Here is a 13508-nt window from a genome sequence, read left to right as displayed (position 1 = left end):
TCTTCTCTTTGCATCAGTCTATTGATGATGGTAATGGGTAACACAAGAAAAGAAGATAAATCTGCTGCATTCAGAATACAGTGTGCTCTTGCATTAAAAATAGAGGGCCCGATTCTGTTCTGACTTACGCTGGTTCTAAACTAGGGCAACTTCAGTGACTTCATGGGAAATTCTCCTGATTTATACTGGTGTGAGAGGAGGAACAGGCCCATATGTGAAAGAAACCCTGTTCCTTTCATGTCTGTCTATACCTGGCCAAGCAAACCAGTTTGAGTAAAATGAGACCTGACATGGACTATCACCCACCCCAGGAATTAATCTAGCACTAAATCTTTTTTAGAAGTGAGACAAAATGTGATTAATATGTGGTTTAAAAAATGTTAGCACCTTTCATGCATCTTTGCACCTCCAGGCTACAGCCAGCAAATGGTACCCTTGCTCTACTGCACTTTCACTACAAGCTAGTATGGTGGCTTCGTTTTTGTTTTTGTTTCAAAAAAGAAGTTTTAATGTGAGTGATAAAAAAAAAACAACCCAAACCGCAAGCACTGCTTTCTGCTGCAGCAGGGGCGTAGTGTTCCAGGCAAGGTAGGAAAGGGTTCTTCTGTAAGGCGCAGTGCCCCATTCTCCAGTGCACACTTATTTCCACTGTAACACAGTGATGGGTCTGTTTTGCAAGCATAGCTGAGAAATATGAAATAAACCATAAAGGGAGGCCTCCAACATTAGCTGGGTGAGGTGAAGAGGAAAACATGTTTATTGTAACAATAAGCATAATTGACTTCAGTCTACCACAGCACATCACCAGTTGTCTTGGTCCTCCACATCCAAAGAGTCAAAGTTAGATTGTATTAGTTCTTCGAAGGGAAAGAAAATAAAGCTCCTGTTCATGTCAGTAGCCTCTAGTGAATATGCTGAAGGGCATGCTGGTGAGTGGGATTAAATATCTTGCCCTACTTCAAAATCTGAATGAAAATGGCATAGACCATTAGAAACTGAAACAAAACAGCACGCGATAGTCAGTTGTCACAAGGGAGAGAGAAATGGTAGGAAAACTGAACCCATACCCCATTACACTGATTTACGTCCTGTTCATTCTTGATTCACCTTCAGTAATGGTAGAATTGTTGGGCAGCCAGCCCTTTCAGTATCAGCCCATCTCTTGCATTGACTAGGATTCTTTCCAGTGTGCCGATGAGTGTTATGAACCCCGCTATACACAATGAATGGGTCCTGCCATCTTTGTGATAATAGCTTATCTCTGCCTTCTGTCTCTGGCTTGCTCCTAATGGACAGCTATCCTTCCCTTCTTATCATAGAATCATAGAATATCAGGGTTGGAAGGGACATCAGGAGGTCATCTAGTCCAACCCCCTGCTCAAAGCAGGACCAACCCCCAACTAAATCATCCCAGCCAGGGCTTTGTCAAGCCTGACCTTAAAAATCTCTAAGGAAGGAGATTCCACCACCTCCCTAGGTAACCCATTCCAGTGCTTCACCACCCTCCTAATGAAAAAGTTTTTCCTAATATCCAACCTAAACCTCCCCCACTGCAACTTGAGACCATTGCTCCTTGTTCTGTCATCTGCTACCACTGAGAACAGTCTAGATCCATCCTCTTTAGAACCCCCTTTCAGGTAGTTGAAAGCAGCTATCAAATCCCCCCTCATTCTTCTCTTCTGCTCATAAGTCATGTGTTCCAGCCCCCTAATCATTTTTGTTGCTCTCCGCTGGACTCTTTCCAATTTTTCCACATCCTTCTTGTAGTGTGGGGTCCAAAACTGGACACAGTACTCCAGATGAGGCCTCACCAATGTCAAATAGAGGGGAATGATCACGTCCCTCGATCTGCTGGTAATGCCCCTACTTATACAGTCCAAAATGCTGTTAGCCTTCTTGGCAACAAGGGCACACTGTCGATTCATATCCAGCTTCTCGTCCACTGTATCCCCTAGGTCCTTTTCTGCAGAACTGCTGCTTAGCCATTCGGTCCCTAGTCTGTAGCAGTGCATGGGATTCTTCCGTCCTAAGTGCAGGACTCTGCACTTGTCCTTGTTGAACCTCATCAGGTTTCTTTTGGCCCAATCCTCCAATTTGTCTAGGTCCCACTGTATCCTATCCCTACCCTCCAGCATATCTACCACTCCTCCCAATTTAGTGTCATCTGCAAACTTGCTGAGAGTGCAGTCCACGCCATCCTCCAGATCATTAATGAAGATATTGAACAAAACCGGCCCCAGGACCGACCCTTGGGGCACTCCGCTTGATACCGGCTGCCAACTAGACATGGAGCCATTGATCACTACCCATTGAGCCCGACGATCTAGCCAGCTTTCTATCCACCTTATAGTCCATTCATTCAGACCATACTTCTTTAACTTGCTGGCAAGAATACTGTGGGAGACTGTATCAAAAGCTTTGCTAAAGTCAAGGAATAACACATCCACTGCTTTCCCCTCATCCACAGAGCCAGTTATCTCCTCATAGAAGGCAATTAAGTTAGTCAGGCATGACTTGCCCTTGGTGAATCCATGCTGACTGTTCCTGATCACTTTCCTCTCCTCTAAGTGCTTCAGAATTGATTCCTTGAGGACCTGCTCCATGATTTTTCCAGGGACTTAGGTGAGGCTGACTGGCCTGTAGTTCCCCAGATCCTCCTCCTTCCCTTTTTTAACGATGGGCACTACATTAGCCTTTTTCCAGTCATCCGGGACCTCCCCCGATCGCCATGAGTTTTCAAAGATAATGGCTAATGGCTCTGCAATCACATCCGCCAATTCCTTTAGTACCCTCGGATGCAGCGCATCCGGCCCCATGGACTTGTGCTCCTCCAGCTTTTCTAATTAGTTCTGAACCACTTCTTTCTCCACAGAGGGCTGGTCACCTCCTCCCCATGCTGCTGTTGTTAGTAGTATTTTATTTATTAATATCACTATTTCCTTGTTTGGCCAAGCATTTGAACCACTTTCCTCACCCTGCCCTCTGTACTTTAATCTCTTCTCTATGCTTTCTTTTCTTAGTTTATCTGGGATCTGGTACCTCTCTTCAGCCTTCCGAGTAAGGATACTTGGCTTTTAGTTTTACATGTTTCTACTTTGAAATATTGGTACTGGTATCATTTCTACAGACTGAGAGGGAAAACCTCGTCACATAGGTTCTGCTTTGAGCTAATGGGCGTATCTGATGACACAATTTGGCCATTACTCACTAACTCCCTTAGCTATATAATAGGGATCCCAACTACTTCAAACTCAATTATAATGATATTTGTTAACACAAAACCTCTTTAAAATGCTCCTGTGCTGGGCTTTCTAGAATGATCGTAGGAAGGTAGCAATGTAGATAACTGAGACAGTGTGTTTGCATTATCTTATGTATCTAAGCTCTCTTAACTTGAGGTGTAATACGCACTTACGAAACGCACTAGCAGCAGATTCATATGGCTATGATGTGGTCATGGTAGCATGTAAGATGGACTTCCACCTTGAATAGTTCCTTGCAAGTCTTCTTCCTTCAGCAAGAGTCTGTATGGGAGGATTTAGATTTCTTGAATCCCTCAAAATTGCATCTTCCAACCTTGTTCATGTCCAGCCTTGTGTTCTACTTCCTTTGATCTCAGTTCTATAAACCTTCGGTAAAAGCATAACTTCTTGTGCACTGCAGACATAAACCCACCATTGCAGTCGTCTTGTTCTCCACTAGTCCACGATTGCGACTTGCCAGACTCATCTAAGTATCTCCTTGTTGTGACAATATCAAACCAATGAATATTAAGAATACGCCATAACTATTGACACTGAAAACTGTTTAGCTTCCTCTCCTCAGCTGTTTTTAATGGCCATGTTTCTGCTCCATATAACAGAGTTGTCATGACTACCATGTGAAACACTTGTATCTTAGTTGTCACACAGCCAGAGGCCTTTGATGATGCTGAAATGCCATGATGGAAGACTGATCCAATGTGTGTGACTTCTCTGGATATAGATCCTCCTTTGGTCAAACAGCTACCCAGGCAGAGAAACTATTCACCCAGTCAGTGTCACTGCCATCAACATGCAGTGTTAGCAGATGGTTTTTTTGTTTGTTTATAAGAGGTGTGCATTTGGTTTTATCGCCATTGATCTTAAATCCTATAGATTCTGCAGTTTTTTGCAGCTCTTCTAGCATTAGCTATGGTTGGTCAGTAGTCTCTTCAGGTAAAGCAATATTATCCACATATTTGAGATCTTCTAAAGATGAATCTTTAAATTTCACACCTCCTACTTTGGCCTCAGTCAGTTTTGTCATCAGATAGTCTATTAGAACATTAAATAACCTACATGAGAGAACGCAATTCTGCGTATTCCTGATTCTACTGAAAACCTGTCTGTAATGCAACCTTGACCCTCCCACAGCTAAATGTACCCAGGTACAGTTCCTCCACTAGCCCACTAAATCCTCAGGCATCCCATACTGGTGTAGCAGTATCTGCAGTACTTATTGATGCACTGAGTACAAAGGAGCTGCAAAGTCTATAAATGTGATGTTAGCTTCCTTTCGTTGTTCTAGTTGTTTTTCAGTAATTTTCAAAAGAGCATATCTACCATGGATTGCCGATCAATGGGGTGGAAACCACACCGGTTGTCTCTCATTTTTGGGTTGAGACAGTATTTCAGTTGGTTCAGTAATATGATCGTAAACACCTTCCTGACCGGCAGGAGCAATAGTCCCCCTATACTTTGAGCAAGCTGATTGCTCTTCTTTTTTTGAAAAAAGGGATGATGCATCATCCCTTTCCCCAATCTTATGGAATATGTCTCATTTCTTAAACTTTTAAGACAACTTTGTGAAGCCAGTGAACAAAATCCAGGCCTCCACTCTTTAGCAGTTATGGTAAAATATTGTCAAGACCAGATGCTTTATCATGTCATAACTGTTTAACCACAAGTATCACTTCCTCTAATGTCACCAGCCTGTTTTCTGCTGGATTCATTTTTGGATTAAGCTGTAGTTTACAGCTTGGTGGGGATCTGTTCATTAATTCACAAAAATGATCATGCGAGTGCTTAAGTTGTGCATCAACATCCTGGCAGTAGTCTCCATTTTTATCCTTAACTTGCAGAAGCCACAAGAATGGCCTTCCATTTAGGACAAATACACATTTCTGGTCATGTCTTTCAGAGGCTTCCTCAATGTACTGTGCCATACTATTTCATCATTGATTATGATCATTCCAGAAGGCCCTCTTGATTGCTCGTTCAAGACATTTCTTTTCCTCTATTATCCATTTCCTCGTCTCTTCGCTGAATCACCTCTGACCTGCTAGTGCATCCCTTTTGCATCACACCTCTTTTTTTCTCTCCCATAATTTGATGTAGTCATCCTTAATCCAACATTGCTTGTTCATTCTCCTTAGTCCCAGTTGTTTTCCTGTGATAGAATCCCAAAATAAAGTACATTCTTTCTCTGCGGAAGACAATTGATCATCTAATAAAGAATATTTGTTGGAAATCACTACTGGGTAACTATTAGTGATCATTTCTTCGTGAAGCTTATGAACATTGAAGTATTTCCATGCCATAGATGTCATCTCTGGAACTTTTTTAAATGGAACTATTAGGAGTCGATGCTCAGATTCCGGAGCAAGATCAGCAATCCTAAATACACATAGATCCACAGATGATTTTAGTCAAGGATTTCAAAATGTGATCCAAAGTTGCATTGTTGCCTGATGGATATCAAAATGTGTAGTTATGGCACTTGTTTTGCTGAAACCAGGAAGCCATTAAACATAGTCTGTGTGTGGAAGCACATTCTTATAGATGCACATCATCATCTGATCTCCCTTCTGGTAAGCTGTGTGGTCCCAGTACCCGTTCAAATCCAGTTCGGTCATGGCCAGTTCTCATGTCCATATCTCCCAAGGTGACAGTATGAAGTCAGGGTGATGTACCGGATTCAATGTCGTCTAACATGGTAAAAAAAAAAAAAAAAAAAGCATATTTTTCAGTATCATGTGGAGCATATGCAATAATAACTACCACACATCCTACCTTCAAACTGAAAATGGTGGCTATCAGGCATGGAGATGAAGTGTGCCAAGTCCGTATTGCCAGTTGCACCCTCAGGCACAAAGCCAGAGCAACACCAGTATGCTCATCATGCATGTAACAATTAAAAGGTCTGACCTCTATGAGTCACAGTTGTGCTCTTGGTGCTCAAAGCCCACCATGACTCCTGCACACTGCATATATCAACATTCAGCCTTTCCAATTCTTCAGCCAGGAGAGTTGTTTTTCCAACAGCTCTTAATGACCATTTATTCCACAATCCCATCCTCAGGCACTGACATTGCTGCAGAAGTGGATATACATTTTTTATTATCAGGCTCTTCCACCCCATATTTGGTTTACTGAAGGACCATCATCATTCCGTCTGACTCCTCTGCACATGGTTGATTTAGATGAATCCTGAAGCTTGGTTCTGTTGTGAGTAGCAGATGGAACTGCCAACGCTGGTGAAGTAGCCAAAGTTTTATGTCCATTTCTTCCACATGCTGAAGCTAGAGATGTTTTATGGGGATGGCTTGTCAGGCCATCATCCAACCTTCCCGCTTTATTGGGACTTGGGACTGGCACTAGGAACAAGGAATCCAGTCGTGTGACAAACAACGCCTGCAGCCATATCCTGTGTGCTCTAATCCCACCAGTTCTCACAAAAGTAGCAGAGGTGGGTGGGCTCTGTACCTGTTTAAACCAAGATGCTGATGACTCAGCAGGTGCCTTTCTTTCCTTGGAAGCAGTTCTGAACCAAGGGCTCAACATGGTCTACTGCAATACAAATCTAAATAGTAAAATTCCAGGATTATCACTCTGTGTGTCATTCTGAAGCTTAAAATATTGGTGAGTCAGTGTGAAGTGATGGAAGCACTACAAGTGTGCTTGAGAGCTCTTTTTGTTCAGAATATCACCAGGTTCAATCATCACTGGGTTTTGCTGTCTGGATCTGTCCAGTTTTTAAGTTCTCAGCTATTCTGGCTTTACAAATTACATGTGTGCAGTGTACAGCTACATTTAGGCATGTATCTATGCCCTGCCAAGAATCCTAGATCACTGTGATATCAGCGGTAACTCAACCAATCACCTGCTTAATTCTCCAGCTAATTTGCATGCAGTAGTTTCATTGGTTGTGTGAGGGAGACTGCACAGATGATGGATTACTTGTCCCAAGAACTGCCCCCCCATATGCCCAAGAGCCACCCGCACAAAACAACACAAATCTCACAGCACAACACCTATAGACACAAATCACCACAACCACCCACACACCAGCACAACCAGCATACACAATTACTCAAACACACACAGCCCCTCACAGCAGCACATACCCTTCATGCACCACACATACAATTCACTACAATTCTCACAGCACAACATAACCCACACACACAATAATCCCAAACACACATAGCACCTTACCACAGCGCACACACCTAATTCACCACCCACACAAATCAACACAAATCTCCCAGTATAACAGTCCCTAACCACAAATCAACACAACCATGCACACAACACAGCCAGCACACACAATAACCCCCAACACACGTAGCCCATCACCGCAGCACGCACCCCCATTCACCACTTGCACAAATCCATAGAACTCTCCTAGCACAACATACCTCCCACACAACACAGCCAGTATACACAATTGCCCCAAACATCACTGTGAAGCCTAGAGTGTCTGTTGAGTGAGTGTGAAGTGATAGATACTGTGACAGTGTACCCCATAAGGTTTTATGGGGGGGTGCTTATAAATGTATGTATGATATAACTGGAATAGGGTTTTGCTACATATGCCATGTAATATATCTATGTAAAAGTTATGATCTACTGGTTATGTTCATCCTAGTTGTATGCAGGCACCATTTGTGTGTTCAAAGTTATGTATACTTGCTTGATTTCTAAGTAAGCTTTGTGAGGCATTTGGTCAGCTTCTTTAGGAAGGAATTCATAAGGTTAAGTACTCAATCAGGAAGCATTTGGGGAACAATGCATCTTGGAATGCTCCAATCCACATAGAAGTCTTCCTGGAGACATACATGATACCAGGTGGACAATGGCTTCTGCCTGTAAAGACTATGAGTCATGCATGGACGTGTAACTTGCCCAGGTGACACCAGAACTCCATCTTGGAGCTGGACTTTGCATAGGAGTGAGGAGGGGGGGGTCTCCACCCACAAGAGAGTCTATTTAAACCCATGGGAGACCCCTCCATTTGGTCTTCAGCTGGCTAAAGAGAGAGCCTCTCCACCCCCCAGGATACTTGGAAGAAACTGGAACAAAGGAGTGTGAGTGATTGCTGGACCCAGGCTAAAAGGAGATTAGTCTGTAAAGGGGAGCATTCTGGACTGGTGAGGATCTTATCTGTATTCAGAGTTTGATTAGACATAGATTTGCGCATTTTATTTTATTTTGCTTGGTGACTTACTTTGTTCTGTCTGTTACTACTTGGAACCACTTAAATCCTACTTTCTGTATTTAATAAAATCACCTTTTACTTATTAATTAACTCAGAGTATGTGTTAATACCTGGCGGAGCAAACAGCTGTGCATATCTCTCTATCTGTGTTATAGAGGGCGAACAATTTATGAGTTTACCCTGTATAAGCTTTATACAGGGTAAAACGGATTTATTTGGGTTTAGACCCCATTGGGAGTTGGGCATCTGAGTGCTAAAGACAAGCACCCTTCTGTGAGCTGTTTTCAGGTAAACCTGCAGCTTTGGGGCAAGTAATTCAGACCCTGGGTCTGTGTTGGAGCAGACGGGAGTGTGTGGCTCAGCAAGTCAGGGTGCTGGAGTCCTGAGCTGGCAGGGAAAACAGGGATAGAAGTAGTCTTGGCATATCAGGTGGCAGCTCCCAAGGGGGTTTCTGTGATCCAACCCGTCACAGATACAGCTCCAAGCATGGTGGAGGATACTTTTTATTTTTTCAGACTAACACCAAGTTCAATCATCACCGGGATTTGCAATCTATTACAATCCAGGTTTTAGCTTCTCAGCCATTTTTGGCTTTTTTGTGCACACAACTTTACAAATTACACCTCTGCAACAGCCTGGGCTTTCTGCTACTAGCAGTGAATAACAGTAATGGGCCTGTTCACACAACAGTCTCCAGTACTCACAGTGAAGGTCTTTCATTGCTTCCAATTCCATGATGGTCTCATTTCCTTCTCCCTGACTGACACCACCAGCCCTCTAACCTTACTGCCCCCTTTGCATTCCCCACCCTTTGTTTCATGCTTATAACTCACACATACTTATGTCTCCCACATCTGTCCACCAAACCCTCACTCTCTCTATTCCTTGAAATCTGTCCTTAAAACCTACTTCTTCCCGGGCTCCATCTCTCACTTCCCTGAACCTTTGTTTTATTCTTCTTGTCTGTCTTAGATTGTAGCTCTTTGGGGCAGAAATGGATCTCATAGTGTTTCTAAATGCTGTGCCATTTACTGTGCTGTATAAATGAGCATCAAATGAATAAATATAATAAAATAATTCAGTAGAGCTTTGCAACGAGCCATTAAGCAGTGACTGCATTTCACCCCAGTGATGGCTGCATTTCAGTGGGAGATGATTTAATTCCTGTGCATACTTCCTTTGTACTTCAATTTAAGTTTGTAAACTGCTTTGGCATCCTTGTGGGATGAGAAGTACTTTTGCAGTGTAAATGACTAATGATATTATTCTTGGAAAAGCAGAGCTGTAGAGCATATAGTGAAATACTAAAATTATTTGTGGCCAAGCAATTGCCTGTGTTCAGGAATGGCACAAACCACATTAAATTAATCTGGCATATTTGTCAGATCTCTCTCCATCTGTCCAAAGTATCTGTAGCTGTAAAGTATGTCTGCTAAGTGGGCTCCTTTATGCATGTAACGTTTGATATGTTAAATTAAGTCTAACTGCTGGAGGCTTTTTGGCACCCACGCCCAAATAGCAAATACATAATGGGGCATATCGCAGTGATTATATATGAAAGCATTTGGTTTTCACTATTGCACTTGATTTGATAAGCAGATGACATTATGTAGTGTAGCACTTTATGCTTTTAAGTCACTGTTATAACCAAGTAAGGAATAGTAGTGGGACATGGCTAAACCTCAGACTTTCCTTTTCTCTCTCTACTTAACGTTGTTTTACTACAGGGATTCCTAACTGCCATGCGGCAGGAAACGACACGCATGAATTTAGCAAAAGGCTGGGCGCTCGACAGTGTTATTTTACACAATGATGTAACCAGGATGATGAAAGAAGATATTAGCAGCCCTCCTCCTGCTGACATTGGTGGGGTTTACATATATGGCCTTTTCCTGGACGGAGCAGGTTGGGACCGTAGGAACGCCAAGCTAACGGAGTCTGCACCAAAGGTTAGTGTCAGGTTGTCAGCAAAGAGAGTGTGTCACAGTTATAGCATATTAAATAAAGCCTGGTCAGTAGGGTGCTTTAAGGAAACATTCAGCGTGACTAGGACAGTAATTGCACAATATATTGTAGTTGGGATAAAATACTACCTGGGGGACATGAATAGATTGATCGCAGCTCTGTGCCCTGGAATGTGGAAACGCCGGGCTTCCAGGCAGCCCCTGAGCTTTTTGCTCCCCAGAATGTTAACACTCAGACACATAACACAAAGTGCTGCTCTTGGAAGACAAAGGTGATCAGACAAGTACCTCTCATCTGCACATCCGGAAGAGTTGTTTTGGCATGTGTGTGGCTGGCCACCCTCTTAGCCAGGGGGTGAAAGCTGTGTCCAAGGCTGTCTAGGGAGGAAAGGATAAATATGGGGGGTGGGTTAGAACAATGAAGCTCCATTGTGAAGAGGAATGTTAGGATCTCATCTAGGATGGGTTTAACTGTAGCAGGTCAAAGTCATACTCTTCTGCTTCAGGGAGCCACAGGTACATAGCTATATAATAGTAATGCCCACATCCATATCACTTTAAGCTGTGCTCCCATCAAAACTTGTAAGCTAAGTAGGATAGGGTATGATAGAAGCCACTGAAGACAAGACCAGTGGGATCATTGAAATCCTTGGCATTTTTTTTACACAAATAGATGTGTTAACTCTGAGGTCTTACTTAAACTTCAGTTTGGTTAAGTTTATCTAAAAACAATTGCCTCTGTGATGTCAGCTGACATTCCCACTCCAGACTGTTCTGTAGGGTTCCTGTATTCTGGAAAACGTTGCCAGGCTTTGCCCCAGAGGTAACTACATTGCAGTTGTGAGTCAGGGAATTCCTGTCTGTGGTTGGTAAAGCACTTACGCTTCTCACTGGATGAGAACTGTGTCTTTGAGATCTTTGCCATTGTGACAGCCAACTGTAACATTCTGTGTTCATGCTAAGATGTTTCCCACACATGTGCCTTTCCTGACTGACTGAAGCAAATATTTATAAACTTCTTGTAATCAAGCAATGCATAATATACAGTTTCTATGCAGCAAATCCTATGTATAACTGTGATTAAGCTGACTCTTGGTGTCACATATTTAGCTACACAAAGCGTAATGTGTAGTGATGGGTAAATCTCAGATAGTTAGATTTGGCTTGGATAAACACCCAACGGGCACCTGTTTGTTCTTTGAAGCACCACTGCTAGCAAAACCGCTCAGGCAAGTGGGACTGCTAGTAGCAGCTTCTCCTTTGAAGCTCCACTACTCCCAATTAGCAAAGAGGAGGAGGGTGGGGAAAGAATGAGGAAAGCTAATGAAGAGACAGGGAAAGAGAAGGAAGAAGGCTCCCCCACCACTCTCCCCTAGTCTCCCCACTCTCCTCTACTCCTTGGTTCTTTTACAGGCCCCCCTGCCCACTGCCTTTACCTTCCAGGTCCCCCCAACCCAAGTCACCCTGGGGCTTTCACTGGCTTGACGATATTTTTGTGATAGTGCAGGGCTAAGCAGCAGCAGCTTGGGGCTTCCACTCTCTGCTGCATCTGCTAAGAGCCAGTCAAAGCAGCTTCCCAGCAGCACTGCTGTAAGCAAAGAAGCAGCAGAAAAAGTCGGGGGGTGGCCCACGCCCCTTGATGTCCCCTGCAGTGCTGTGCCACTTGTGTGAATCACTAGCGGGATTCAGTGTCCCTGGAATGGCTCTCTGAGTGGTTTGTTTTTTGTTAATGTTCCCCTTAGGTGCTGTTCACAAGTCTTCCTGTAGTCCATGTGTACGCTATCAGCACCACAGCACCACTGGATCCAAAGAAACAGCCAGGGAGCTTGTACTCCTGTCCTGTGTACAAAAAACCTCGACGAACGGATCTGACCTACATTTTCTCTTTATATTTGAAAACTGTGCAAAATCCTGACCACTGGACTCTAAGGGGTGTTGCATTACTCTGTGATTCCAAATAGCACTATGGCAATAAGATCCAATTGGAATACTGGGCAAAGGGCGTTCAGGCTTTAGTTTTATTACAAAGCAGTGGTATATTTCTATTCATAGATATATGGGCATTAGCAAATCATATTTGTAGAGACAGCTGTATCTGCATGGTGATTTGTATGATCTTTTCACAGCAGGAATCATTAAACATGTTTAACTTGGGAACTTCAACCAGGGAACCTTCAAATCTGTGACATGGAAAACAATTATAGGTATAAAGTCTAGTTGCACTGAATCTATCCCCATTTGCTGCATAAATTAGCTCATTCTACTAAATATTCTATTCCACATTCAAAATATATCCCCATTAAAAATGCCTCTTGCTTGAAACTACTGTTCTAACTAGATTTTACAGTGATTCTTTATTGATCTTATCTCCTCTTTATAATACTGTTATGCTGATAGGTATTGGTGATTGCAAAGAACACAAGCCTCTGGAATTGGGTACAAATACACCCTTCAATTAACGTAAGTGTCAGGACAAGTTAATCACAAGCCCCCCTCCCCACCTAAGACAAAAGGGGATGTGAAGCCGCCCAGGAGTTAAAGACCATGTGGGCAGAGGGATTTTCAGTGTGCGTGCACGCAGAACAAGCAGAATGAGCAAGCCTCAGAGGTCGGAAGAAAGCCAAGCAGTTGCTTGTAAGCACAGAGTGAGCCAGGAGAAACCTAGAGGAAGATTCTGGGTTTGGTGCTGGCTAAAGAGGCTGTAATCAAAGACATGATCCTGTTTTTTTATTCCTCCTGCATGCCTTGTAAATAAACAAGCCTGCATCAAAGAAAATATCAGCTCCCTCATTAATTTCTGCTCCCAAGTAGAACAGCCCCAGGGGCCTGAACTTTGACTGGCCTCTGGAGCCAAAAAGGAGCAAGGGTACAGATTTGTAATTATGCAGCCATGTTTCAGTTCCAAGTACATCAGCTGCAGCATTACTGAAGAAAGATGGTGCTATATCCAAATGGTTCTCTGGCTATAAGCACTGCTTTAAATGACTCAGATTGCTTAGACGGAAGTGTAGACTGCCTCCAGGGATAGACACTTGGCTAAGTTGGCAGCTAATGTTTTGGAGGAACAGGATGTCAGACAAATGT

At 43.2% G+C, this 13508-nt stretch overlaps 1 protein-coding gene across 1 annotated transcript in view; it reads left to right on the top strand.

Annotated features, from left to right (window-relative positions):
* The window catches only part of LOC135873590 (dynein axonemal heavy chain 5-like), a 283929-nt gene extending 271544 nt beyond the window's left edge, over positions 1-12385 (top strand). Inside the window, exons 75-76 of the mRNA XM_065398212.1 lie at positions 10188-10409; positions 12167-12385. Of these exons, the coding sequence (XP_065254284.1) occupies positions 10188-10409; positions 12167-12385 (441 nt within the window). The remainder of the gene's footprint in view (positions 1-10187; positions 10410-12166) is intronic.
* The last annotated feature ends 1123 nt before the right edge of the window (positions 12386-13508 follow it).

Source organism: Emys orbicularis, chromosome 2, assembly GCF_028017835.1.
Source record: "Emys orbicularis isolate rEmyOrb1 chromosome 2, rEmyOrb1.hap1, whole genome shotgun sequence".
Lineage (NCBI taxonomy): Eukaryota > Metazoa > Chordata > Testudines > Emydidae > Emys > Emys orbicularis.
Note: the sequence above shows the minus strand (reverse complement) of the source record. Positions and strands in the feature narration are given on the sequence as shown.